Source organism: Hemiscyllium ocellatum, chromosome 17 (genome assembly GCF_020745735.1).
Source record: "Hemiscyllium ocellatum isolate sHemOce1 chromosome 17, sHemOce1.pat.X.cur, whole genome shotgun sequence".
NCBI classification, from domain to species: domain Eukaryota; kingdom Metazoa; phylum Chordata; class Chondrichthyes; order Orectolobiformes; family Hemiscylliidae; genus Hemiscyllium; species Hemiscyllium ocellatum.
Window position 1 is genome coordinate 15,935,600 of NC_083417.1, and position 25,341 is coordinate 15,960,940.

Sequence of the window (25,341 nt, forward strand, 5' to 3'; positions counted from 1 at the left end):
AGAACACCTCTGGGACACCCGGACCAACCAACCTAACCACCCCGTGGCTCAACACTTCAACTCCCCCTCCCACTCCACCAAGACATGCAGGTCCTTGGACTCCTCCATCGCCAGACCATAGCAACACGACGGCTGGAGGAAGAGCGCCTCATCTTCCGCCTAGGGACCCTCCAACCACAAGGGATGAACTCCTATTTCTCCAGTTTCCTCATTTCCCCTCCCCCCACCTTGTCTCAGTCCCAACCCTCGAACTCAGCACCACCTTCCTAACCTGCAATCTTCTTCCTGACCTCTCCGCCCACACCCCCCACTCCGGCCTATCACCCTCACCTTAACCTCCTTCCACCTATCGCATTTCCAACGCCCCTCCTCCCTACCTTTTATCTTAGCCTGCTTGGCACACTCTCCTCATTCCTGAAGAAGGGCTCATTCTCCTGCTCCTTGGATACTGCCTGACCTGCTGTGCTTTTCCAGCAACACATTTTCAGCTCTGGTTATTGTTTATATCAACCGCTGCGACAACGTACTGTGACAGGACTTGATTATTTTCTTTGTATGATTTAGATGTGTTGTATGCAAACATCTGTTGGTATGTGGTGACTTCAGATAACTTAAAAAGAGGATAGAAATTCTCAAGTTACAAGTCAGCCAGCCTCACATTGCAAGCCAGATGAGGCACTGGCTGAGTGGTTGTATTGCCAGACTATATATCGAGACACCCAGGTAATGTTCTGGGGTTCAACGATGACCATGAAGCTGTTGTCAATTGTTATATAAACCCTTCTGGTTCATGCAACATGGGGAAGGAAATCTGTCCTTATCTAGTCTACATGTTACTCCAGGCCTATAGCAACATGTTGGTTTTTAACTACGTTGTGGGCAATTAGATGGGCACTAAATGCTGGCCATGGCCAGGAATGAATAAAACAGTCACTCCTCTGGTTTTGTTGGCTCCAATGTTAGATTAATATCTTTTAAAATTTGCTTAATGTGTTATTTTAAAACAAATCTCCTTTCTCAATAAGTTTATACATGACCGTCAAAAACGCCTACAGTGATTTTTATCATTTTGGCTAAACTAGTTGTGCGTGTTCTCATCAGACACCCATCTCCATAATACAACAATGTAGGTCAATTGTAATGGAATAGGCTAGGGCCTGGCCTCCAAATGAAATAATTATCCTGGGACTCTGCTCTTGACTTTCTGTTCAGTGGTTTATTTGAAGTGTGTGCGGCGAGGACAGGATTGTGCACTAATATGATGGATACTCACTTCACACACAAGATGAATCTGGGTGATTTTAGGTACAGTAGGCTTAATTAAATTATCCAGGGATGATTCAGCATGTTGTGGGGGAAGTGAAAGATTAGCTGTTTCATTTCAGAGGACAAATAAACTTTCCTGCTGTAATTTAGCAGGAACTTTGGAGAAATGGTGTAACTTCTATCCCAGGTGGTCAATTCCCTTAGTGAAGGGGAAATTATTTTGGTTATTGAATCTTATACCAGGTAAATAGTTAGTTGAAGTATTTTGTTTGCTATTACAGTTTTCATCTGAAGCAAAAATTAAATCATGTGACACGAGACAATGCATTTTGGATATTATAATTTGAGACCTGTAGGTGCAGTTGTATAACAATATGTAAGGTTCTGCCATACTAGATTCATTTTACTTAAGTTATAGAAGCATTTATCACTGTAAGTGAATATAGCTATCCCAAATACATCTTTGTTTTCTAATCACCATAATGAATTATTATAACATTGTTAATTCTGGATTGCTACTTCCGTTCCCTGTGACATCACAATAAACCTTCCAATCTAGGTGTGGCATCTGCAGAATGGTCTGTACTGAGTTAGTTTATCTCAGCCAAGGTAGCAGGAGAGGCACTCTGATCAATCTTGATAACCACTAGCCCTAGTATTGGGGAGGGCAAAGAGGAGAAATCTTGATAAGACTATAAAAATTTATGTGACAGTATGGAGATTGGTATGGTAGTTCCAGATAACGGTGGTGGTCCTGGCTGTGGAATCACTGGGAGAATATCTCTTTCTGCGACATTCCTTTGTTTTATTCTGTTTGGATGTATATTAATTGGAGTACCATGACTATAAGTAGATTTACTGAAGTTAACTTGCTTATAGTTCTTTGTGTGGTGTTTTGTTATTTTGGAGGGTTGTACTCTAATGCTGTGGCACTCCATTATTTTGGAGGCTGGAACACCGTTGATGGCCAGGTTCTGGTGGCCTTGCATCAAAGAATATTGCCAACACCAATGATTCATGGTGCTCAGGAAGGGAATCCTTGTAAATCGCACAGGAGCAGAATTTCCAGCCTTTGGGATTTTGCTAACCTGTAACATTGCCATATTATAAGCATGGGCCCTAATGCACAAACTGTCTTTACTGTTATTGTGCTTCGACACTACACTCACAGTTTGCAGATCTCGGTTGCCATTTTGTACGCCCAAACAAAATGTTCTCCCTGTTTTGAAACCTGAGACAAATGTTTCGTCACCATTGGCCATTTTTACAGGCGGCAGCACACTGAAATGCTTTGTTGCTGGTGTCTGGTCAGGTTCTGTATTGATAATTTCACACTCTATTTCCTGAGGTGAGTTAACTTCAGTCTCTTTCTTGGTGTCTTGGACATGAAGTTCTGGAGTCCGTTTAGTAGTTTGACTCTCTGAAACCACAGAGCCGGACAGCTGCAACTTGGTTTGTGAAACAGGAGATGTTCGCTCTGTAGAGGAGTTGGTATTCCTCTCTGTGAAATTGGACACTATTGTACTGCTTGGTGATTTGGACAAAAGGCTAAAATGCTCAATGTTTTGAAAGGCTTTCCTTTCTGGGACGGGCACCATTTCTGCACAGAACACACAGTGGCTTCCATTCCTGTCGTCCTTTCGTGATTTCTTTGACTTCTTATGAAGGAAGTAGGAGTTATCCCTTCTCCAGCCATGCACCTATAAAACAAGGAAACCTTTTTAAAATTATACTGAAGTGCTAAATGACTGGCCTTCAGAAAAATATTATTCTTCATATTTCATTTCATATTATAGACAAGAATGTCTAGTTGTCTAACCGTTATTCGAAGCAGCTATGTAATGAAATTGATGTCAAACTTACCAACATACTTCTGAAACTAAATTCTGATTAAACAGCAGAACTCAATTTTTTTCCACTTTAATACAATCAAGTCTTTAATGTCTTTGCCATACAGCATGGAAACACACCCTTTAGTCCAACCTGTCAGTGCCGAACATAATCCCAAACTAAACTAGTCCCACATACCTGCTCCTGGCTCATGTCCCTCCAAACCATTCCTATTCATGTACTTACCAATAAGGACAAATAATTAACAGAATAATGTCACATAGCGGGGCATTAGCCTTGGTCCTTAGCCTGAGCCAACTAGACTTTATAAACAGGAAAATGCATTGAGTGAGAAAAAAATGATCGATTTTCAACTAGGATTTTTTTTCATTGGAGGGTCAGAGGCTGAGGAGTGGCCTTTATAGAAACTTATAAAATTGTGAAAAGGATATATATGGTAAATAGCTGAGGTCTTTTCCGAGGGTGGGAGAGTCCAAACTACTGGCATAGGTTTAAGTTCAGGAGAAAGATTTAAAAGGGACCTGAAAGGCAACTTTTTCAGAGGTGGTGCGGGTATGGAATAAGCTGTCAGTGGAAGTGGTAGATGCAGGTACAATCACAACATTTTAAGAGACATTTTGACAGATACATGAAAGGAAAGGGTTACAGGATATGGGCCAAACACAGACAAAAGGGACTAGTTACACTTCGGATACCTGATCAGCATGGACAAGTTCGACTCATCTGTTATTGTTCTGTAAGACTGTGACTCGATGATGAATTCTACTGTCTGCCATGGCAGTATTCGAACCCAGAACATAAGCCGAGTTTCTGTACTTATAATCTAGTGACAATACCACCAAGCCATTCCCTCCCCTTCACATAGCTAATTTCAGACCATAAGTAGGGAAAAAAACTAATCTCCCCTCCTGGTTCTTTTGCTAATTACTTTAAATGCAGCAGAAGCAAAATGTAAGTTTAATGGAGTAGGTGTATAAAGTTTCAATAAAAAGTCCATTTGAAAAATAGCCTTAAGACATTAAAACAATTAGACAGCTATCTGTAAAAATGGGCATTTTTAAAATTAACTAAGAGAAAGTGAGGACTGCAGATGCTGGAGATCAGAGCTGAAAATGTGTTGCTTGAAAAGCGCAGCAGGTCAGGCAGCATCCAAGGAGCAGGAGAAGGGCTCATGCCCGAAACGTCGATTCTCCTGCTTCTTGGATGCTGCCTGACCTGCTGCGCTTTTTCAGCATTTTTAAAATTAATCCTAATTTATCGTGTAATTCAGATATACAAGTTCTTAGCCAATAATTGTAGAAAAATGAACAACCCTGTGTAATTATCAAAAAATAATAAAAGGAATAAATTAAAAAATTTTACACTCACTATGCCATTACAGCTAAATATGCACTTGCATTTTGAAGAGAGACTGGATCTGTGAGGACTATACTCACTGAAGTTTAGAAAAATGAGAGAAGGGGGTATCTCCTAGGAACTTATAAACTTATAACAGGACGAGACGGTAAATGCAGAAGAATGTTCCTGATGATTGAAGAGTGCAGAACCAGGTCTCATGATCCAAGAACATGGGGTAGGCTATTTAGGAGTGAGATGAGGAAAAACGGCTTCATCCAGAGAGCAGTAAGCCTATGGAATTTTCTCCCACAAAAAGCAGTTGAAGTCAAAACATTGCATGTTTTCAAGAAGGAAATAGTTTTTAGGGTTAAAGGGATCAAAGGATTTGGAGGAACAAAAAGGACATTTAGATGATCTTCTGTGATTGTAGAGGAGGCAATGCCCTAATGGTATTATCACTAGATAATTAATCCAGAAACTCAACTAATGTTCTAGGGAGCTGGGTTCAAATCTTGCCAGGGTAGAAGATGAATTCAATAAAGAATCTGGAATTAAGGCACTAATGATGACTATTGCTGACTGTTCAAAAAACCCATCCAGTTTGCTCATGTCCTTTTTGGGAAGGAAATGGTCATCCTTACCCACATTGCTTTAGGTTTGGAGTCACATGAAGGCCAGATCAGGTAAGGATGAAGGATATTAATGAGGCAGATTCTGACAATCAGCGATGGTATCATAGTCATCAAAAGACTCTTCATTCCAGATTTATAATTCTAGTCATCTGCTGTAGGAATGATGTTGTTAATTTAGACAAGGTACAGAAATAAAACTTACAAGGATGTTGTTGAGTCTGGAGGGTTTGAGTTAAGAGAACAGGGAAGGACTTTTTCCCTGGAGTGTCAGAGGCTGAGAGGTGAAATTATAAAATCATGAAGAGTATAGATAAGGTGAATAGCTAAGGTCTTTTGCCTATGGGCATAGGTTTAAGTTGAAAAGTGTGGTGCTAAAAAAAACACAAAAGGTCAGATAGCATCCGAGGAGCATTTCGGGCATAAGGCCTTCATCATGAATGTGCAGTGAGGGAAAGGGGGCTGAGAGTTAAATAGGAGGGTGAGGGTGTTGGGAAGGTGATAGCTGGATGCAGGTTGTGGTGATGGTGATAGGTCGGAGGGGAGGAGAGAGTGGATAGGTGGGAAGGAAGATAGACAGATTGGACAGTTCAAGAGTGGGGTGCTAAGCCAGAAGAGATGTTCTTCCTCCGGTCGTCAGGTAGCTAGGATTTGGCGGTGGAGGAGTCTCGGAACTTGTTTGTCCTTGGCAGAGTGGGAGGGAGTGTTGAAGTGGTCGATCACAGGGCGGTGGAGTTGTTTGGCACGTGTCCCAGAGATGTTCCCCGAACATTCTGCGAGTTGGCATCCTGCCTCCCCACTGTAGAGGAGAATACATTGAGAGCAATGAACACAGAAGGTGAGGTGTTTGGATGTGCAGGAAAATCTGCCAGATGTGAAAAGGTCCTTGGTGGCATAGGTTTAAGTGGTCCACATGTGACTCCCACAGCAATGTGGTTAACTCTTGACTGTACCCTGGGCAATTAGGGATGGACAAAAACTACAGGCGTGGCCACAGTTGCCTACATCTCCTGAATGAATTTTTAAAAAGATGGTGAAGCAGCCTTGGGGGACTGAATGGCCTATTCCTGCTCCAGTTTTCTGTTTCTATGTAAAGTTGAAATATTTGACACAAGCTATAAATGCCAATATTTCTGACTTCCTTTGTACCAGTGGCAGTGAACCCTTAAAATGCCAAGGCACAGTAGATTATGGATCAAGTGCAGGTAAATAGGATTAGTCTAGAAATCAGAATGGTGTCTTCCCTCCCTGGTGCCAGGATCAAGAATATCTTGGACAGAGTGTAGAATAATCTCAAAGGGGACAGGGACCAGCAGGAGGTGGTTGTACACGTTGGAGCTAATGACATAGGAAGGGAAGAGATTTTGAAGGGAGAATATAGGAAGGAATTTAAAAAGGATGTCCTAGAGGGTAGTAATATCTGGATTACTCTCAGTCCTACGAGGTAGTGAGTTTGGAATAGGAGGATAGAGCAGATGAATGTGTGGCTGAGGAGCTGGTGCAGGGGAGAAGGGTTCACATTTTTGGATTATTGAAATCTTTTCTGTGGTAGAAGTGACCAGTATAAGGTTGGATTGCACCTATACTGGCAGGGAGATTTTCTGGAGCTGCTCGGGAGGATTTAACTAATAAAGTGGGAGGTGGGACTCAGGGAGATAATGAGGAAAGAGATCAGTCTGAGGCTGGTCCAATGATTTTAATTTCCAAACATAGATTGGGACTGCCAGAGTGTTCAGGGATTAGATAGAGAGGAATTTAAGCATGTACAAGAAAATTTTCTGATTCAGTATGTGGATGTACCTACCAGAAAAGGTGCAAAACTTGACCTACTGTTAGGAAATAAGGCAAGGCAGGTGACTGAGGTGTCAGTGGGGGAGCACTTTGGGGCCAGTGACCATAATTTTGTTTGTTTTAAAATAGTAATGGAAAAGGATAGACCAGATCTAAGAGTTGATGTTCTAAATTGGACAGTATTAGTAGGAACTTTCAAATGTTGTTTGGGGAGGGCAGATGTTCGCAGATAAAGGGAACCGGAAAATGGGAAGTCTTTAAAAATGAGATAATGAGAGGCCAGAGACAATGTTCCTGTTAGGGTAAAAGACAAGGCTGATAGGTGTACGGAATGCCGGATGGCTAGAGAAAATGAGGTTTCGGTCAAGAAAAAAAAGAAGCAGATGTCAGATCTGGACAGAAGACATCGAGTGAACCCTTCGAGCATAAAGGCAGTAGGAGTACACTTGAGAGAAATCAGGAGGACAAAAAGGGGACATGAAATAGCTTTGGCAAATAGAATTAAGGAGAATCCAAAGGGTTTTTACAAATACATTAAGGACAAAAGGTAACTAGGGAGAGAATAGGGCCCCTCAAAGATCAGCAAGGCTGCCTTTGTGTGGAACTGCAGGAGATGGGGGAGATACTAAACGAGTATTTTTCATCAGTATTTCATGTGGAAAAGGATATGGAAGATACAGAAAGTAGGTAAATAGATGGTGACACCTTGCAACATGTCCATATTTCAGGGAAGGAAGTGCTGGGTATCTTGAAACGCATAAATGTGGATAAATCCCTAGGACCTGATCAGGTGTACTCTAGAACTCAGTGAGAGGCTAGAGAAGTGTTTGCTGGGCCTCTTACTGAGATATTTGTAACATTGATAGTCATAGGTGAGATGCTGTAAGACTGGAGGTTGGCAAACGTGGTGCCACTGTTTAAGAAAGGTGGTAAGGACAAGCCAGGGAACTATAGACCGGTGAGCCTGATGCCAGTGGTGGGCAAGTTGTTGCAGGGAATCCTGAGGGACAGGATGTACATGTATTTGGAAAAGAAAGGACTAATTAGGGATAGTCAACATGGCTTTGTGCACGGGAAATCATGTCTCACAAACTTGATTGAGTTTTTTGAAGAAGTAACAAAAAGCATTGATGAGGGCAGAGCGGTAGATGTGATCTATACAGACTTTAGTGGTTAGAGCACTGAGTCTAGGAGTTGGGAGGTCATGTTGTGACTGAACAGGACATTGGTTAGGCCAATTTTGGAATATTGTGTGCAATTCTGGTCTCTCCCTGATGGGAAGGATGTTGTGAAACTTTGAAATTGTTCAGAAAATATTGAGGATGTTGCCGCGGTTGGAGGGTTTGAACTATACGGAGAGGCTGGATAGGCTGGGGCTGTTTTCCTGGAACTAAGGGTTGACCTTTGAGAGCTGCATGGATAAGGTAAATAGACAAGGTCTTTTCCCTGGGATGGGGGGAGTACAGAGCTGTAGGGCACAGGTTTAGCGTGAGAGGGGAAGGATTTAAAAGGAACCTCTGAGGCAACTTATTCATGCAGAGGGTGGTGTGTGTATGGAATGAGCTGCCAGAGGAAGTGGTGGAGGCTGATATAATTACAACATTTAAAAGGTATCTGGTTGGGTATATGAATAGGAAGGGTTAGAAGGCCAAGTGCTCGTAATGGGATGAGATTAATTTAGGATATCTGGTCAGTATGGGCGAGTTGGACCAAAGGATCTGTTTCCATGCTGTACATCTCTATGATTCTAGTTTCTCTGACCACAACATAAGTTGTTAAATAGAGTTTTTTATAAATGGAATATTTATAACACAGGTGAATACTGTCACATAGTGAGAATATCACTGGGTTTGTAATTTGGAGGACCAGGCTTCTGTTCTTGGTATATGGGTTCAAATCTCATCACCTACAAAACCACCACAAATTATCACCTGTGTCAAAATTCCATCTTGTTCATACTGCCTTTGTGTGATCCCAGATCCATTATAAAGTAACTGATTCATAACTGTTCTCTGACATGACCAACAAGCTTAGTTCACAGGAAATGAGGGATGAGCACACATGCTGGCCCATCCAACATCACCCAAATCCGATCAGGGAATAAAGTTTAAAAATTATGCTCTTAAGCCAAATCTCTACAAAATATGCATCACAAGTATGCCTGTGGTAGACCCATGCATTACATTCTGTTGAGCAACAAAAGGAATTCTACTTAGATATGCATTTTAATATCACTAGAGCTATTTCATTTTTATTAAAACTTGAGTTTTGAGTTACCATTGTACTGTCTGTGAAGTTAAAACACTGCCTTGTGATGTTGATCACATTGCACACTATTTTACAAAGCTTGGGAGTCAGAAAATTTTTTTTTGTAATATCATTTTTACATGAATCATTTCAAAGCTGATGGTGAATGGCAATGTAGAATGGTACTGCCACACACTAGCCATTACAAGAGAAACCTTGCCTAAGACTGACTGCATTTGAAACATTATCCCTATCGTATAGAACTTAAACTGTGCTTTAATTCTAAGTATTCTTGCACTTTGCTCCTAACTCATCCCTCTTACTCTGTCAAAATCATGTTGTATATTCATAAGATGACATTTAATGTTATCAAACAAATTTATTTCATGATGTTGTTGTTATACATATCATGTAACATATTGTTTCATAAAAATTCAGAAGTACATTTTTTTTGGTCAACATTTACTGAGCAAGCGTAGAAAAGGATATGCAGCTGTGATTTTACTGAATGGCAAAACAGGCTTAATGGGCTGAAAGGCTTGTTCATGTTCCTATGTCCTGCTTTGTCATCAGTTGAATGACTATGAGAAATTGGAGAGACAGTCACTGCAGTAAAATTTATGTTCCTTTTCTGACTGACTCTCTTGACTGGCTAAGTGCAGCATAGGCAATTTATTAAGTATCAGTTTATACTCTTGCTGTGGACATGTTGCAGTTATGGGGAATTGGATAAGCAAATGAAGAGGAAAAGACTTTGCTGGGTAATGGATAAAGGACAGTGAAGTAGGACTAGCAGAGTTTCTCTTGCAGGAACACTCCATTGATGGGGAGCTGAATGGTTGCCCCCTGTACTGTAACCAGGTTTTCAAAAATATGTATAATGTTCCCACACAGGCTACGTGTGAACTTGAGCCCTCTGGCCCCTCCACCAGAATGTTCTATGTTAAAAATGGACACATTTTACAACTTGCAGTAGCGAGCTTTTTAAAATGCTCTTTGTTCCATTAGCTTGGAACAGGGTAGACCTGAACAGCCAACTGGAGTTTCTTTTTTGTCTGGCTGTTACACCTGATGACGTGAACAGTTACAGTGAAAGCACACCAACATTTGTACCCAATAATACATTTTGCAGTAAATGTGTCATGCTCATATTCCATATCATTTGACTTGCTGTGAGCAACATCATGAGGGATCTGAGAGTAATACTCAAAAATCTACTTCTGTATATGTGTGCCAATATCACACCATGTATGAAAAATGAACTTAAAATGATGTTGCTGCTCAACCATACCTTTAAAGAAGTGGCATATTTTTCACAATTCCCTGATCATCTGTTCATTATGCTGAGTGACTCCAGCTCCATTTGCTTCAGTTATTACACTTTGTGACTACAAAGCACTTAAGTCAATACTTTGACAGTCATCACTTTTAATTCCTCCCATCTTGATGTGTTCCCATTGTGGATTTGGCTCATGTTCACAGATCACAGTGAAAATGCAGAACTTGAATATCACTGCAAAAATTAAAATGCTTTTGAAGCTTTTCGTCAGGACAAATGTAAGATGTAAAATTTCAAAGGGAATAATTTACATGGCATGGGAAAAATATGCTGTTAGTTGTTCGCTTTGAAATTTGGTGTTCTTGCACCTACCCTAATGAGTACAAGATGAAAAGCTTCAACAGCATGTCTTTCTTTCAGTAACACATTAAAAGCTGATGCACAATCAGGTACTTGGAAATAATAACACTAAAGTAAGGACATTGTACTTCCGTTGGACAGTGCCTTGGTTAGACATCATCTGGAGTATTGAGCTTAATATTGTAGAAACACCCTCCAGGAAGGATATAGTGGCCTTGACAGGGACACAGCAAATCTTCATCACAGCAATACAAAAGCAAAATAACCTGAACTCTGAAATATAGAGAAAACTGGAAACCAAGGTAGGGTTTCAGGTAGAAATAACTTTTTATCAATGTTAATATTTCAGTTTGATGCTCTCGCTCACTCTCGCTCCAGATGCAATTTCACCAAATATTATAGCAACTAAGAGGTTAAATTATGAAAACAGGATGCGTAAAGATGGTCTGTGTTCCCTAAATGATTGAGGGGTGATTTAATTGCTATCTTTGAAATGATTGTTTTGAAAAACATTTTAAACACCTCCTCTGGGCCAATCCAGGTTGAGGAAGCATTACCAAATTTGAGCTGAACCATTCAAGAGTAAAATCAGGGAGCATTTTATGCTCAAGGATCGTGAAAATCTGAATACCTCTATCTCTGGAAGGCTGTGGATAGTGCATCAAAATGAATTATGACGATTGATACAGAACGTGTTTTGTTACTTGAGAATAAAGGCACATAGAGAAAAAGTTAGTAAACAGATGTGCAGATCAGACATGGTCAGGCCTGAAGGGAATGGCTACCTCCTGTTGGGGGTAGAGAACTGAGCCTTCAATTTCAGAAAGCTACTATTTCTGCAGGTCTGACCAACATGTTTAAAGTCTTGCAAGCTAGACTGTTCCTGTGTGTAATTATTTGATTGAGAAGATTTATGGAGAATCGAGAGGTGCTAATACGTTACCAATGTAATTTAGATGTCATGAACTTTGGATTTTACAATGGGTCATCGGTCTTTGCAATTAGGTGGCAGATTCATTGCAGGTATTTAAAAGGGTGCTGGATGTCTTTCAGTCAATGATTGATATCACAGCCTATGAAGGTAGGTAAGATATGTCACTGGCGAGTTCTTGGTTACCTGTCTATTAGAACTTGATCTGATTTGCTGGTTAAACCATGAATTGAATTCTGGCTTTTTTTTCTTACTACTTATGCCTTTGCCTGGAGCTAACATAGCTAATTGACAGATGGGGAGCATTAGCCTCTCATTTCCCAGTTAAAATGGGTGGCACAGTGGTTAGCACTGCTGCCTCAGCGCCAGAGACCCAGGTTCATTTCCCGCCTCAGGCAACTCTCTGTGTGGAGTTTGCACATTCTTCCCGTGTCTCCGTGGGTTTTCTCCGGGTGCTCCAGTTTCCTCCCACAGGTTAGGTGAATTGGTCATGCTAAATTGCCCATAGTGTTAGGTGAAGGGGTAAGTGTAGGGGAATAGGTCTAGATGGGTTGCGAATCGGCGGGTCGGTGTGGACTTGTTGGGCTGAAGGGCCTGTTTCCACACTGTAAGTAATCTAATCTAAAATACGGACTATCTTTCTCTTTACTTTTTATATTCGTGTTCATACAGATTAGGCTCAGTTATATATGGAAACCAAGTTGTTGCCAAAACACTAACAGTTGGGATAATGACTGCTTTGTGTGGATCACTAACCATCATGAAGCTAACTGTACCCAGCGTGAAATCTTTTAATGTTGCCAAAGCTGCAGCTGTTAAAGCCCCTCTCCTCAGGATGCAGCGGTAACGCAACTAGACTTGTATTCTAGAATGACAGCAATGTGGTTGTTTCTTAACTACCTTCTGAAATGACGTATCATGCTACAGTATTCAGTTGAAGGGCAAATAGGCATGAACAACAAATGCTAGTCTTACCAGTGGCATTCACATTCCATGAAATAGGTTTAAAAACTGTCAAAGTAAGTGGTGTTGAGCCATCAGAAGATCAAAACCTGACCAGTTGGGGAACTGAGATGAACTGACAGTCTGTACAGAATTTATAGGTGTCTCTTGTGCTGCAATGATTTTATGATCCTTTTTAGATAAATGACAATAGTCTGATTTGTTATTCTAAATTCAATGCATTGTGAGGTGGTGGTGGCTGGTAGGTGCATGCATGGATGAGAAGTTAAAATATTTCAAAAGAAAATCAGGATTGATTCAGTGGATGCAGCTATGAATAATTGAGGACAATAAGCCATAGCAACAGAAACCCATCATTTGGGACCATCAAGTGTGCTCCGCCATTCAATGAGATCAACGATCTGAAAATTAGCAACTCTACTTTCCTGCCTTGTACCCATAAATTGATTCCCTTACTGATGAAGCATCTATCCTTCTCATCCTTCAGTATACTCAATGACCCAACAGGCTCCTACAGTAAATAATTCTATCGGTTGACTATTGTCTGAGAGAAAGATAATCGTCCATCTTTATTTTAAATGGGCAGCCCCTTGCTCTGAGATTATGCCTCTGGTCCTAAATTCTTCAACAAAGACAAACAACTTCTTTGTATATAGAAGGGTTTATGCCTGAAACAGCGATTCTCCTGCTCCTCTGATGCTGTGTTGAATGTAGAGTCACAGTCATAAAGCATGGAAACAGACTCTTCAGTCCAATTCGTCTGCACAGACTAGACATCTCAATCTGGCCTAGTGTCATTTGCCAGCATTTGGCCCAAATCCTTCTGAACTCTTCCTATTCATGTACCCATCCAAATGCCTTTTGAATGTTGTAACTGTATCTACCTCAACCACTTCCTCTGGCAGCTCATTCCATGCATGAACTTCCCACTGCATGTAAACATTAGCCTTCAGACCCTTTTTAAATCCTTCCTCCCTCACCTTAAGCCCATGTCCTCCAGATTTGGACGCCCCCATCCTAGGTAAAAAACATTAGCTGTTCACCCTATCCATTGTCCCTCATGAACTTCTAAACCTTTATAATGTCATCCATCAGCCTTTGACGTTCCTGGGAAGAATATCTGACTATTCAGCCTCAATTCTTATATTCAATGTTCTGACCAACGAAAGGTGCTATTCGCCACCCTGTCTACTTGCGACTCCACTTTTAAGGAACAATGCACCTGTACACCCTGTCTTTGTTCTGCAACATGCCCCAGAGCCCTACTACTAACCATATAAGTCCTGCCTGGGTTTGCCTCATCAAAATGCAACATTTCACATTTATCTAAATTAAATTCCATCTGCCACTCTTCCGCCCACTGGCCCACCTGGTCCCATTGTATTCTTCTTCACTATCCACTGCACCATCTATTTTAGTGTCCTCTACAAACTTACTAATCATGCCTCCTCTACTCACATTCAAAACATTTATATTAATGACTAAAAGCAGTAGATCCAGCACCAATCCTTGAGGCACACTGCTGGTCACAGGCCTCCAGTCCAAAAATCAACCCTCTCCCATTATCCTTTGTCTCCTACTTTAGACTTGCAGGCTAGCTTTTTGTGATTCAAGCATAAAAACCCGAAATCCCTCTGCGGAGCAGCTTTTTTCGGTCTGTCCCTATTTAAATAAAATGCATCTCACTTCATCCTGCCAAAGTGCATAATCTCACATTTTTCCCCATTATTTTCCACGTGCCAAGGTTTTGCCCATTCATGTAACCTGTCATAGAGTCATGGAGCTGCACAGCATGGAAACAGACTCTTTGGTCCAATTCGTCCACGCCAACCAGATAAATAAATTAATCTCGTCTCATTTGCCAGCACTTGGCCCATATTCCTCTAAAGCCTTCCTATTCATATATCCATCCAGATGCCTTTTAAATGTTGTAATTGTACCAGCCTCCACCATTTCTTCTGGCAGCTCATCCCATACATGCACTACCCTTTTTTTTAAAGGTCACCCGTTAGGTCCCTTTTCAATGTTTCCCCTCGACCTTAAACCTATTCCCTCTAGTTTCAGACTCCGCCCTACCCCCTTGTGTCATTCACACTATTTCTCTTCCCACCTATATTTGTGTAATGTGCAACTTGACAATTATGCATTCACTTCCATCATTCAACTCACTAATGTATATTCTAAATGATTGTGGCCTTACAACTGATTCCTGTGGCAGAGCTGAAAATGTGTTGCTGAAAAAGCGCAGCAGGTCAGGCAGCATCCAAGGAGCAGGAGAGTCGACGTTTCAGGCAAGAGCCATTCTTCAGGAATGAGGAGAGTGTGCCAAGCAGGCTAAGATAAAAGGTAGGGAGGAGGGACTTGAGGGAGGGGCATTGGAAATGCGATAGGTGGAAGGAGGTTAAGGTGAGGGTGATAGGCCAGAGTGGGGGTGGGGGCGGAGAGGTCAGGAAGAAGATTGCAGGCCAGGAAGGTGGTGCTGAGTTCGAGGGTTCCTGTGGCACTCTACTATTACAAATTGCCATTCTGAAAATGCTCCCATTGTAATATTAAAAGATTAAATGGGACCATCTCTCTGGACATTAATGTAATATTAAAGAGTTAAACTGCACTGACTGACTGTTCTGGAAGTGGGTGGGGACAACATTCCTGCAGAAATGCGAATGATTCCCACTCCATTTAGACAGTCATTTGCTAGTACTCCTCCTACTATTATCAAATTAACTATCATTTAATCTCTTCCATTCAGAAATGCTTTCTAGCCATCCCCGAAGCTAGGTATATCAAACCTACATTGTCTCGGGGAATCACTGAGTCAGGAGATCATCTGCATAATGATTCCCCAGGATTAGAACATTTATATTTGCATTATCTCAGAAGATGATCTCATCCTACCATTGTACCTGGGGTAACGTGACTGTGAGGGAATGGCTGGGGTTTGTCTTGAGTGGCATGTGACTATGGGGGAGTGGCCAGAGGATCTGTAAGCATTCCAACTGACCTGTATAAAGGGGATGTATTTGTTTGGGGTCTCTCTTCTAACTCGAAGAGTATCAGAGGGGTCACCTGGCTTGTACAAACTTTATTAAACTTTAACTGTTTGCAGAAGTTGGCATGTGAGAATTGCATCTCGTGTGTGAAACCTCGGGAAAAGAACCTAACACCATGATCCCAAACTCTTTCTTCTGTTTGGTTAATCAATCATCTATTTGCTGATATACTACCTCCAATCCATGGATTCTTATAAATAGTCTTATGCTTATTCCGAATGCTTTTCAGAAATCCAAATAGATTTGCTTTCACTGAGTAGCACTGGAATGTACGAATGTAAGAAACAGACAAGAGTAAGCCATTTAACCCTTTGAGCCCTCGCCATCATTTAATGAGATTGTGGCTGATCGTCCACTTCAAAACCATTTTCTTGCACTATCCCCCGTATCCCTTTGTTTTTAATAGGTTGAAATCTGTCGATCTCAGACTTGAAACTAAGCAAAGATTGAGCCTCCACAGCCCTCTGGAGTAGAGTTCCACTAATTCACCTTCTCTGAGTGAAGATATTCCTCTCCACTGTGGTCTTAAATGTCTTACCCCTTCTTTTGAGTTAGTAATACTGAGAATGGCGAACTTGAAATGAATTTGATAACTTATCTGTAACAGGATCTACCTAAATTCTGCAATTATCAAATTTTACTTAGGCTGAATAAAGTTTAATCTCTGCCACCAACGTGGCCAATGTTCCAATGTTTACCTAGCAGAGTTTATCAAAAGTCAATCGAAATTCAAATATACTACAGTTTACATGACAAGCATTATACAGCTTAATAGAACACAATGATTGATTTACAACAGGCCTGATGATTATCTGGTCTTTTCCAGCCATAATTTATACTTGATTGTTTGAAGGACTGAAAGTTAAAGGGACCAAAGACTTCCAGTGCCTGTGGAAGAGCAGTCCAAGATCAGTTAATAAAGTAAGTAGAAAATAATAAGTTATGAGAACTAACAGTAGGCAATGTGGTCCATTGAGGTTGTATGCTATTCAATATGATCAATATGGTTGAACCTCTACATCAATTTCCATTTTCCCTTCAATACCCAAGAATTGATTGATCCTATCCTCGGATATGCAGATTGACTGAGTATCCACCAACTCCTCTGATAAAGTATCCCAAACATTCACAATTTTTCCTTTTCTCAGTCCTACATGATTGGCCCCTTATCTTTAGACAATGCTTCCTGTGCTAGAAGTTCCAGTCAGGCGAAATTGTTACTTTGCATCTATCCTATCAAAAGAATTTAAAATTTTTCAATGAAATTGCACCCTATCTTTCCATTTTGATTCCAGCAGATGTTATTACTGGACAATTCAGATCCCAGACTGAAATCTGAATTGACAGATTGTTTGGTTTTAATCGGGTATGCAATTTCACAAGTTTGCCTTTAAAAACAAAACAGAATTTTATTATGCAAGAATAAATAAAACTGAATAAACCAAACCAGTTACACATAACACAAATTTAAAGATTTCCAAACACATGATGAAATACCATCCTGTTAATCCCAAACACACTCTTTCACTGTACCTGCACTAGAGTTCTGAAAAGAGTCTTAGGACCCAGAATGTTAACTGTATTTCTCTCTCCACAGATACTGCCAGACCTGCTGAGTTACTCCAGCACTTTGTTTTTAATTTCAGGAAGAATTTCCCCCTCTTTCATATCTAAAGGTGGCTTTAATTCCCCAATTTAAAAATCTAATAGCTTTTTCCTGGAGCCTCCATATAACTGAATTAGACTTCCTCAGCTTCAAATTGCCTCTCAGGGTTTTAAACAAAAACCTCTGGTCTATAGCATTCAAAATTAACTCCTTATACTGAGTAAAGTCTTTCTTAACAGTTCTGAAAGTCCCTCCCTTTTTCAAAAGTGACTGTTTTACACATCCAGCTTCAGCCAAGATGTTAGCAAATTGCCCCAAACTGAAACTAAAGAATTTTTGTGTTGAAAACTGAGCTATGAGTGTTTCCCCTATCCCCAAAGAAAACTGCAGAATTTTTGATCTGGAAGTTTAATATACTACACTGTTATCTTTGTTCATCAGTAAACTCTCCTAATGTGAACAAATTACCAATAGCCTTCCCTGAGAATCTCCCTCAGACTCCTATTTTAAAAGAAATCATCATAGCTAAAGAAATTTCTAAAATAATCACAAAAACCCTTTCATGCACACAGAAAATTCACGTGCCATTTTTTCAAAATTCAGGAATACAAAATAAGTGCGGTATATAAGTGTACATATATATATCTCATTAATCTTGCACCATGCTCTTAAACTCTGAAATATATAGGCCCAACCTACTCAATCTCATATTCATGTAAAATGTCCCATAAAAATTAAAAATGGTATATCAAAGGAAGTCAAAACTAATGTTAGCACTTTCACAGTGAAAATATAATCTACCTAGACAAATTTAACAGAAAATGCTGAAATAAAAGGTTCAACCACTTACTGCATCATCCCATCCATTACTAACAACGGTCTGATCCATTTGCTTTTGGTCGTCATCGTACGTTTCCTCACTAAGTCTGATGAGAACATCTATGAGTTTCCTTTCAGACTCCCAGGAATGCATAAAATGGGTAGGACTTGCCACTTTATTGTGTCTATAGAGAGCATCGGAAAATGTTATTTTTTCACACTCGATCATGTCTTCATCCTGAGATTCCATTTTCCAAGTAAGGTTTCTGTCAGGTTATTTACCTGCCAAATGAAGTGAAGCATGAGGTTAATCGTCTTACTTCATTCAAGTTAAAGCAAAATCATTAAATATTAAGTAAGACATTGTACTTACTATTTAATGACATTATTTCACATATAATTGATATTGTTTGTTCCGTTTAAAAGAAGATGCCTTCTCAAAAGGTGGCAAACCTTTGAGTTGCAATCATATAGAATAGTATGATGTAAACCACAAAGTTGTCCCATATCCATCAAAGAGACAATATGGTTTCAAAACCAAATAGATACAATATACTCTTTGTAAGTTCTGCCTGGCCAAATAATACACTATGCATGACATCGTATATCATGTTGTCTAGATATAACAATATATCATTTGACTTAGCATTGGTACTGCCACAGCATATCTGTTGATACATTTGTATAACAATTACTGGATGAAAAAAGAAGTGACATTATCCATTTCGGTAAGAAGAATGTATGCAGAATATTTCTTAAATGTAAAGGAGTTGGAAAGTATAGGCATAAAAAGGAACCTAGGTGTCCTTGTTGATAAGTCATTGAGGCTAACGTGGAGGTGCAGCAAAGTTCAGGAGGCTAATGGAATGTTAGACTTTATTGCAAGAGGCGAAAGTGAGGAACGCAGATGCTGGAGATCAGAGTCTAGATTAGAGTGGTGCTGGAAAAGCACAGCAGGTCAGGCTTTTGCCCAAAACGTCGATTTTCCTGCTCCTCGGATGCTGCCTGACCTGCTGTGCTTTTCCAGCACCACTCTAATCTAGACTTTATTGCAAGAGGATTTAAGTACAGGAGTAGTGAAGTCTTGCTTCAATTGTATAGGAGCTTCATTAACCTGTACCTGGAACTATGTATAGTTTTGGTCTCCTTTTCTGAGGAAAAATGTTATTGCCATTGAGGGACAGCAACAAAGATTCACCATACTCGTTCCTGAGATGGCAAGACTGTCCAATGAAGAAAGATTGAGCAAACTGGATCTGTTTCTTTAGAGTTTTGAAGAATGAGAGTGATCCCATTATGTCTACAAAATATTTACAAGTGTAAAGGGTACATGCAGGTAAGATGTTTCCTCTAACTGAGGAATCTAGAACTGGGGGCACAATTTAAAATTAAGGGGATGACTCTTAGATCTGAGATGAGAGGAGACATCCTTGCTCAGAGGATTGTGCACTTCTGGAGTTCTCCCCACAGCGAGCTGTGAAATTGACAGGTTTCTGATTACCAATAATTGTATAGGATTTTGAGAATGGAGTGGATTAAAGGCAAAGCAGTGATTGATCAGCCATGATTGACAAGCTGAATGGCCTATTCCTGTTCCTATGATCCTAAAGATCAAGATCTATCTAGTTGTCTCTACATATGAGCAAGGAAGAGGATGGAAATAAGAGAACAATTAAAAATAACTGTCTATTGTGTCTACTGGCTTCCAGTAACCATCAGTTAAGTTATTCTACCAATCACATTAAGGTAAGTGAATATAAGTCATTGAAGATATAGTGGACCATGTTAAAGGAGCAGACAGAGGAAGGATGCTACACCACAAACACAGATACAGGCATCATCACCAGTGACATGGAGTATGGCCATTTGTTGGGACAATATCTGATTAGAGAGATCTAACAAGGAGTTTTAAGAAAGATCGATACTAAATTGAGAAGACATTTAGAGATGAGGAAGGAGCTTGAACGTGTAGTGTAATTTGAGCAGATCATCTCCTCATGACTTTTAATGGCATTACCATTATTGAATAGTCCCAAGTATCAACCTGGGGGTTATGACTGACCAGAAACTGAACTCGACCAGTGCTTTAAATACCGTGGCTACAACAGCATGTCTGAGGCTAGGAATTCTGCAGTGAGTAGCTCATCTGCTGTCTCTTCAATGCTTGACCACCACTTACAAGATACATGTCAGGAATATAATGTAATAACTCCACTTGCCTTAATGGATACAGCTCCACCAACACACAAGAAGCTTGACACCATCCAGGACAAAGTAGCCTACTTGATATATATCCTATTTTCAACATTTATGCCTTTCATCACCAATGGACAGTGACAGCAGTATGTATCATTTACAAGATGCACGTAACTAACCTAATGAGTTCACATCCCACACTTCAATTTTTGGGATTTAAATTCAATGAATAAGTTCTGGAATTGAAACCATTGATGTAATAAAAGCTACCTGGTTCATTAACACCCTTTAGGACTCCAGAACAACAGAAATGTGTTTGATTTTAGGAAGGCTCTTAGTTCAAGGACAATTAAGGATGCAAAAGGAAAGTATGGTGGAATGTTTGCTGAAAAGAGTAAAGCAGTCATCTGTCTCTTTTGAGAACAGCCCCATGATCTGGTAAGACTCAAGCTGTCGCACCTGCCGAGAGCCTGCTGGAAAACGAGCCCGCAGCCCATCTGGGTGTTCAGGGAAGTACAGGCCACCAGGTCTGATGGCAGAACCAATCCTGGGAAAAGCATCACACCTCTTGCCAGGAAGGCTTGAAGAAAGCCTTGGGCGGCACGGTGGCACAGTGGTTAGCACTGCTGCCTCACAGCGCCTGAGACCCGGGTTCAATTCCCGACTCAGGCGACTGACTGTGTGGAGTTTGCACGTTCTCCCCGTGTCTGCGTGGGTTTCCTCCGGGTGCTCCGGTTTCTTCCCACTGTCCAAAGATGTGTGGGTCAGGTGAATTGGCCATGCTAAATTGCCCGTAGTGTTAGGTAAGGGGTAAATGTAGGGGTATGGGTGGGTTTCGCTTCGGCGGGTCGGTGTGGACTTGTTGGGCCGAAGGGCCTGTTTCCACACTGTAAGTCTAATCTAAAAAAAAGCCCTGTAATGAGGCAACACTGAACTTTGAGGGCTGTTTCTATTCAGTCTGAGACATTCCAGGGGCTTGCACTGAGTTGAGGGTTGCCAGGTGACCATTGAATACCTTTCGACATTCAAAGTAGTGTCTCACCCATTCGGTAGGATTCGCCATCAACATTCTGTGATTTTGCAAGAAAGCTCATGTTGACTCCAAGGGGAAGTGATGATCTTTAACGTGCCTGTTGCCACACTTAGACTCGATAATGGAAGATGCCACCCAATCAGCTGGTAGCTATGTTTGAATCCCTCCTGAATTTTGTTCCCACATTCATTCTATTACACAAAGGCATAATCCACCTCTTTGTGATTTCTGCTTTACTTTCTACCACTCATTAACTTATGCTAAATGCCAACACCAACCTTTATTCACATGTTTTACACAATAGCCCTATTAAAGTGGCTCAGTAGCTAGCATTACTGCCTCACAGTGCCAGGAATCTGGGTGCGATTCCAGCCTTGGGCGATTGTCTATATGAAGTTTGCATATTCTCCTTGTATCTGCATGGGTTTCCTCCATGACTCCTTTGTTAGGTCCACGCCCTCCACCAACCCAACCTCCATTTGCAGCACCTTCCACTGCCACCACAAGAAGTGCAAAACCTATGCCCAAACCTCCTCCCTTACCTCTGTCCAAGACCCCAAAGGATCCTTCCACATCCAACAGAGATTTACCTGTACTTCCATACACATCATCTACTGTTCTGTTGCTCTCTAAGTGGTCTCCTCTACATTGGGAAGACAGAACACCAACGTGTGGAACATTTCAGAGAACATCTTTGGGACACATGCACTAAACAACCCTACCATCCTGTGGTTGAATACTTTAACTCCCCCTCCCACTCTGGTAAGTACATGCAAGTCATCAGCCTCCTCCACTGCCAAACTCTGGAGGAAGAATGCCCCATCTTCTGCCTTGCGATCCTCCAACCACATGGGATCAATATAGATTTCACCAGTTTCCTCATTTCCCATCTCCCCCACCATATCCTAGATCCAACCTTCCAACTCAGCACTGTCCAACCTGTCCATTTTCCTTCCCACCTATTCACTCCACCCTCCTCTCCGACATATCACCTTCACCCCCACCCTCATCTACCTATTGCATTCCTAGCTACCTTGCCCTCAGTCTCACCCCCTCCCATTTATCTCTCAGCCCCCTTGAGCCACAAGCCTCATTCCGGATGAATGGCTTATGCTTGAAACGTCAATGCTCCTGCACCTCGGATGCTGCCTGACCAGCTGTGCTTTTCCAGTTCCACACTCTTCGACTCCGATCTCCAGCATCTGCAGTCCTCACTTTCTCCTTTCTTCCCACAATCCAAAGATGTACAGGTTAGGTGAATTGGCCATGCTAAATTGGCCATGGTGTTCAGGGATGTGTAGGTTAGGTCTATTAGTCAGGGGTAAATATAGGATAATAGGGTAGGGGAATGGGTCTGGGTTGGTTACTCTTCGGAGGGTGTGTGTGGACTTGTTAGGCCAAAGGGCCTGTTTCCACACTGCTGGGATTCTATGAACGGGCCTGGGTCCGTTCCCTGGAACAAGACAGTCAGGAGGAGAAGAAGCCAGCGTGTACTCTTGGGGCAGCTCGGTCACCCCGGATTATTTTTTTTTAACCTTTTTGCTGATAATGAGCCCAGGAAGATAGAGACTATGACTGAGTGAAAGTGTTAAAACCTGACAGAACCTTGTGGGAGGTAAATTGCTGGAGAAACTCAGTGGGTCTGACAGTACCTGTGGAGGGATGACAAAGTTAACAGTATGACCCCTTTCTTGAGAACTGTTGGGGGGGATTGTAATCGAGGTGAAAAGGAAGGGTAAGAAGGTTCCGACTCCAGCGTGAGGATGCACAAAGCTCTGCTAACTCCATGTAAAAAATGAGGTCTGCAGATGCTGGAGATCACAGCTGCAAATGTTCCTGATGAAGGGCTTATGCTCGAAACGTCGAATTCTCTATTCCTGAGATGCTGCCTGGCCTGCTGTGCTTTGACCAGCAACACATTTGCAGCTGCTAACTCCATGCCCCACCACACTAACAGTGAGCCTGACTTGCCTGTTCAGTTCATGTAATGTTCCACCCACATGCTTCAAGTGATGAATGATCATTGATTCGCAAACAAGAGTGTAGATGGTGGTGCTGAGGCTGGCAGCGAGCTCATTGTGTGTTCTCCCTCAGTCTGGGGGTGAGGAGGTGGGGGGCTGTGGGTTACAGAGAGGGAGAGGATTGAGGAGACCATGAAGGGCCTGGATGAGAGCGGTTGCCATGGCAGCCAGTGTGCGGCCGGCCGCTGTGACGCAGGCCGGACGTGACGACACGCGACGCCGCCGCCCGTTCCTTCGCAGCGGCCGGAAGTGACGGCGGGGGAAATCAGCCGGTGGCGCACGATTCGAGAAGGTTCCAGGCGGAGTAGGCCTCAGGCTCGGGCGCGGAGTGAAGCCGTAACCGGAGGAGAGGCGCTGCGGGAGGGGGAGAAAAACACAACACACACGCGGGACGGCAGGCTTCCCCTCCCTCCGAGGGGAATGTACAGGCCGAACTTCCGACCGTCCCGGACCGGGTTCCGGAGCCCGCCGCCAGGCCCAGGCCCGGGTGTGGGCCCGTTCCCCGGGACGGGACAGTCCGGAGGAGGCAGCAGCATGTACTCCTGGGGCAGCTCGGCCACCTCGCCCTACGGTGGGTGGCAGCCCCCTCGTGGGGTTTATGACAAATCGCCGCAGCAGCAGCAGCAAGGCCCGGGCTCGGGGTCTTTCCAGCACCGTTACCAGAGCCCGTCTCCCGGGCAGCAGCAGCAGCACGGTTTCAGCGGCGGAAGCAGCAGCCCCAGGCACCGGGGCCGATACTCCTCTCCCCCTTACCTTCAGCAGCAGCAGCACACACTGTCTCCGGGGCCTCAGACACACTCCCCCAGCCCGCACCATCGCAAATACCAGGCTTCGCCCAGGACGTCCACCCCGTTCAGCGGCGGCGGCGGGGGCAGGTCCCCGGCGCCGGTGGAACACTACTACAAAGCCTCTATGCTGCAGGACCCCTGGGCTGACCTGGAGCCAGTCCTGGTCTCTGACATTCACCAGCAGTACAGCAGCCTGCAGACCCCCAGCACTGGCAAAGGACGGAGATACTTCTCTTAGCAGCAAAAAAAACAGACTCTTGCATTAACCATCCTTTTCTCGCGTGTGTGAGTATATGTCTGTGTGTATCTACCAAAGGTAGAGTAACTCCCTCAACCGGCCAACATGGATCGAGAGCTATTCTGGTTCCCACTAGCATTGCATTCCACAGACTTTTTTTTAAAAACAAAACAGGATTTTGATTACAATTTTTTTGCAGAATCAACTTTTTAAAAAAATACGTCCTATTTTTTTACCCAGGCACCTTTTTTTCTTCCTTTTTTCGCAACGCCAGGGTCTCGTTGGATGTTACCCGGAGAGTATTAACTACTTCAGAATTGGGAAGTGCCTGCTCAGAAGAACTGTTGAAATGTTCTTTAAAATCACCAGCTAGTAAACAATGACTAATTGTTTTACAGGTGTCCACAACTCCTATGCATTAATGAACAGGTTAGACAGCATGTGATCTGATTTTTACTGTAAACCATTGAATTGGTCATTTTTAAAATTTTTGTCAACTTTTTTAATTGATTGAAATGCCAATGTTTAATTTTGTATAATCCATGTTTCTAGCATATAAGCGTGTGAATGTTAGGATAAATGAAAATGATTCAGGTCTGGTTCAATAATGTCATGACAATTCTTGGGTTACGTGCAGTAAAGGTGTGCAGTTTTCAGTTTTTGATTTCAATTTTTTTTCAGATAAGTCAAGAAGAACAATTTGAGGAAATGTGAATTCAATTTGCAAACTTAAGTTGTGGGCATTGTGGGAGTTTAATGGATTGTTCTGTAATTACTGCTAGCATACAAACCTACCAGTATATAAGAGATTTTTATTGTAGAGTGGATGGAAAGACAGATTTGATGGCTTCCAATTGTTTCTTGCCTTGGTATTTATCATAAAAATAAAAATTTCCTGATTTTTAAAAAAATCTTGAGATTATAGAAAAGGGCCA

General features: G+C 42.0%; 2 protein-coding genes across 2 annotated transcripts; one reads left to right on the forward strand and one right to left on the reverse strand.

Moving 5' to 3' along the window:
- Positions 1-1,664: 1,664 nt before the first annotated feature.
- On the reverse strand, positions 1,665-24,458 carry LOC132823872 (uncharacterized). Its single transcript, XM_060837951.1, has 3 exons — positions 24,134-24,458; positions 18,162-18,412; positions 1,665-2,966 (listed from the first exon to the last, which is right to left on the reverse strand). Exons 2-3 carry the CDS (start codon positions 18,378-18,380, stop codon positions 1,959-1,961), a joined length of 1,227 nt encoding a protein of 408 aa, XP_060693934.1. The 5' UTR covers positions 18,381-18,412; positions 24,134-24,458; the 3' UTR covers positions 1,665-1,958.
- Positions 19,461-25,341, forward strand: mplkip (M-phase specific PLK1 interacting protein). Its single transcript, XM_060838321.1, has 2 exons — positions 19,461-19,466; positions 23,621-25,341. The coding sequence occupies exons 1-2, from the start codon at positions 19,461-19,463 to the stop codon at positions 24,404-24,406; spliced, it is 792 nt and encodes a 263-aa protein (XP_060694304.1). The 3' UTR covers positions 24,407-25,341.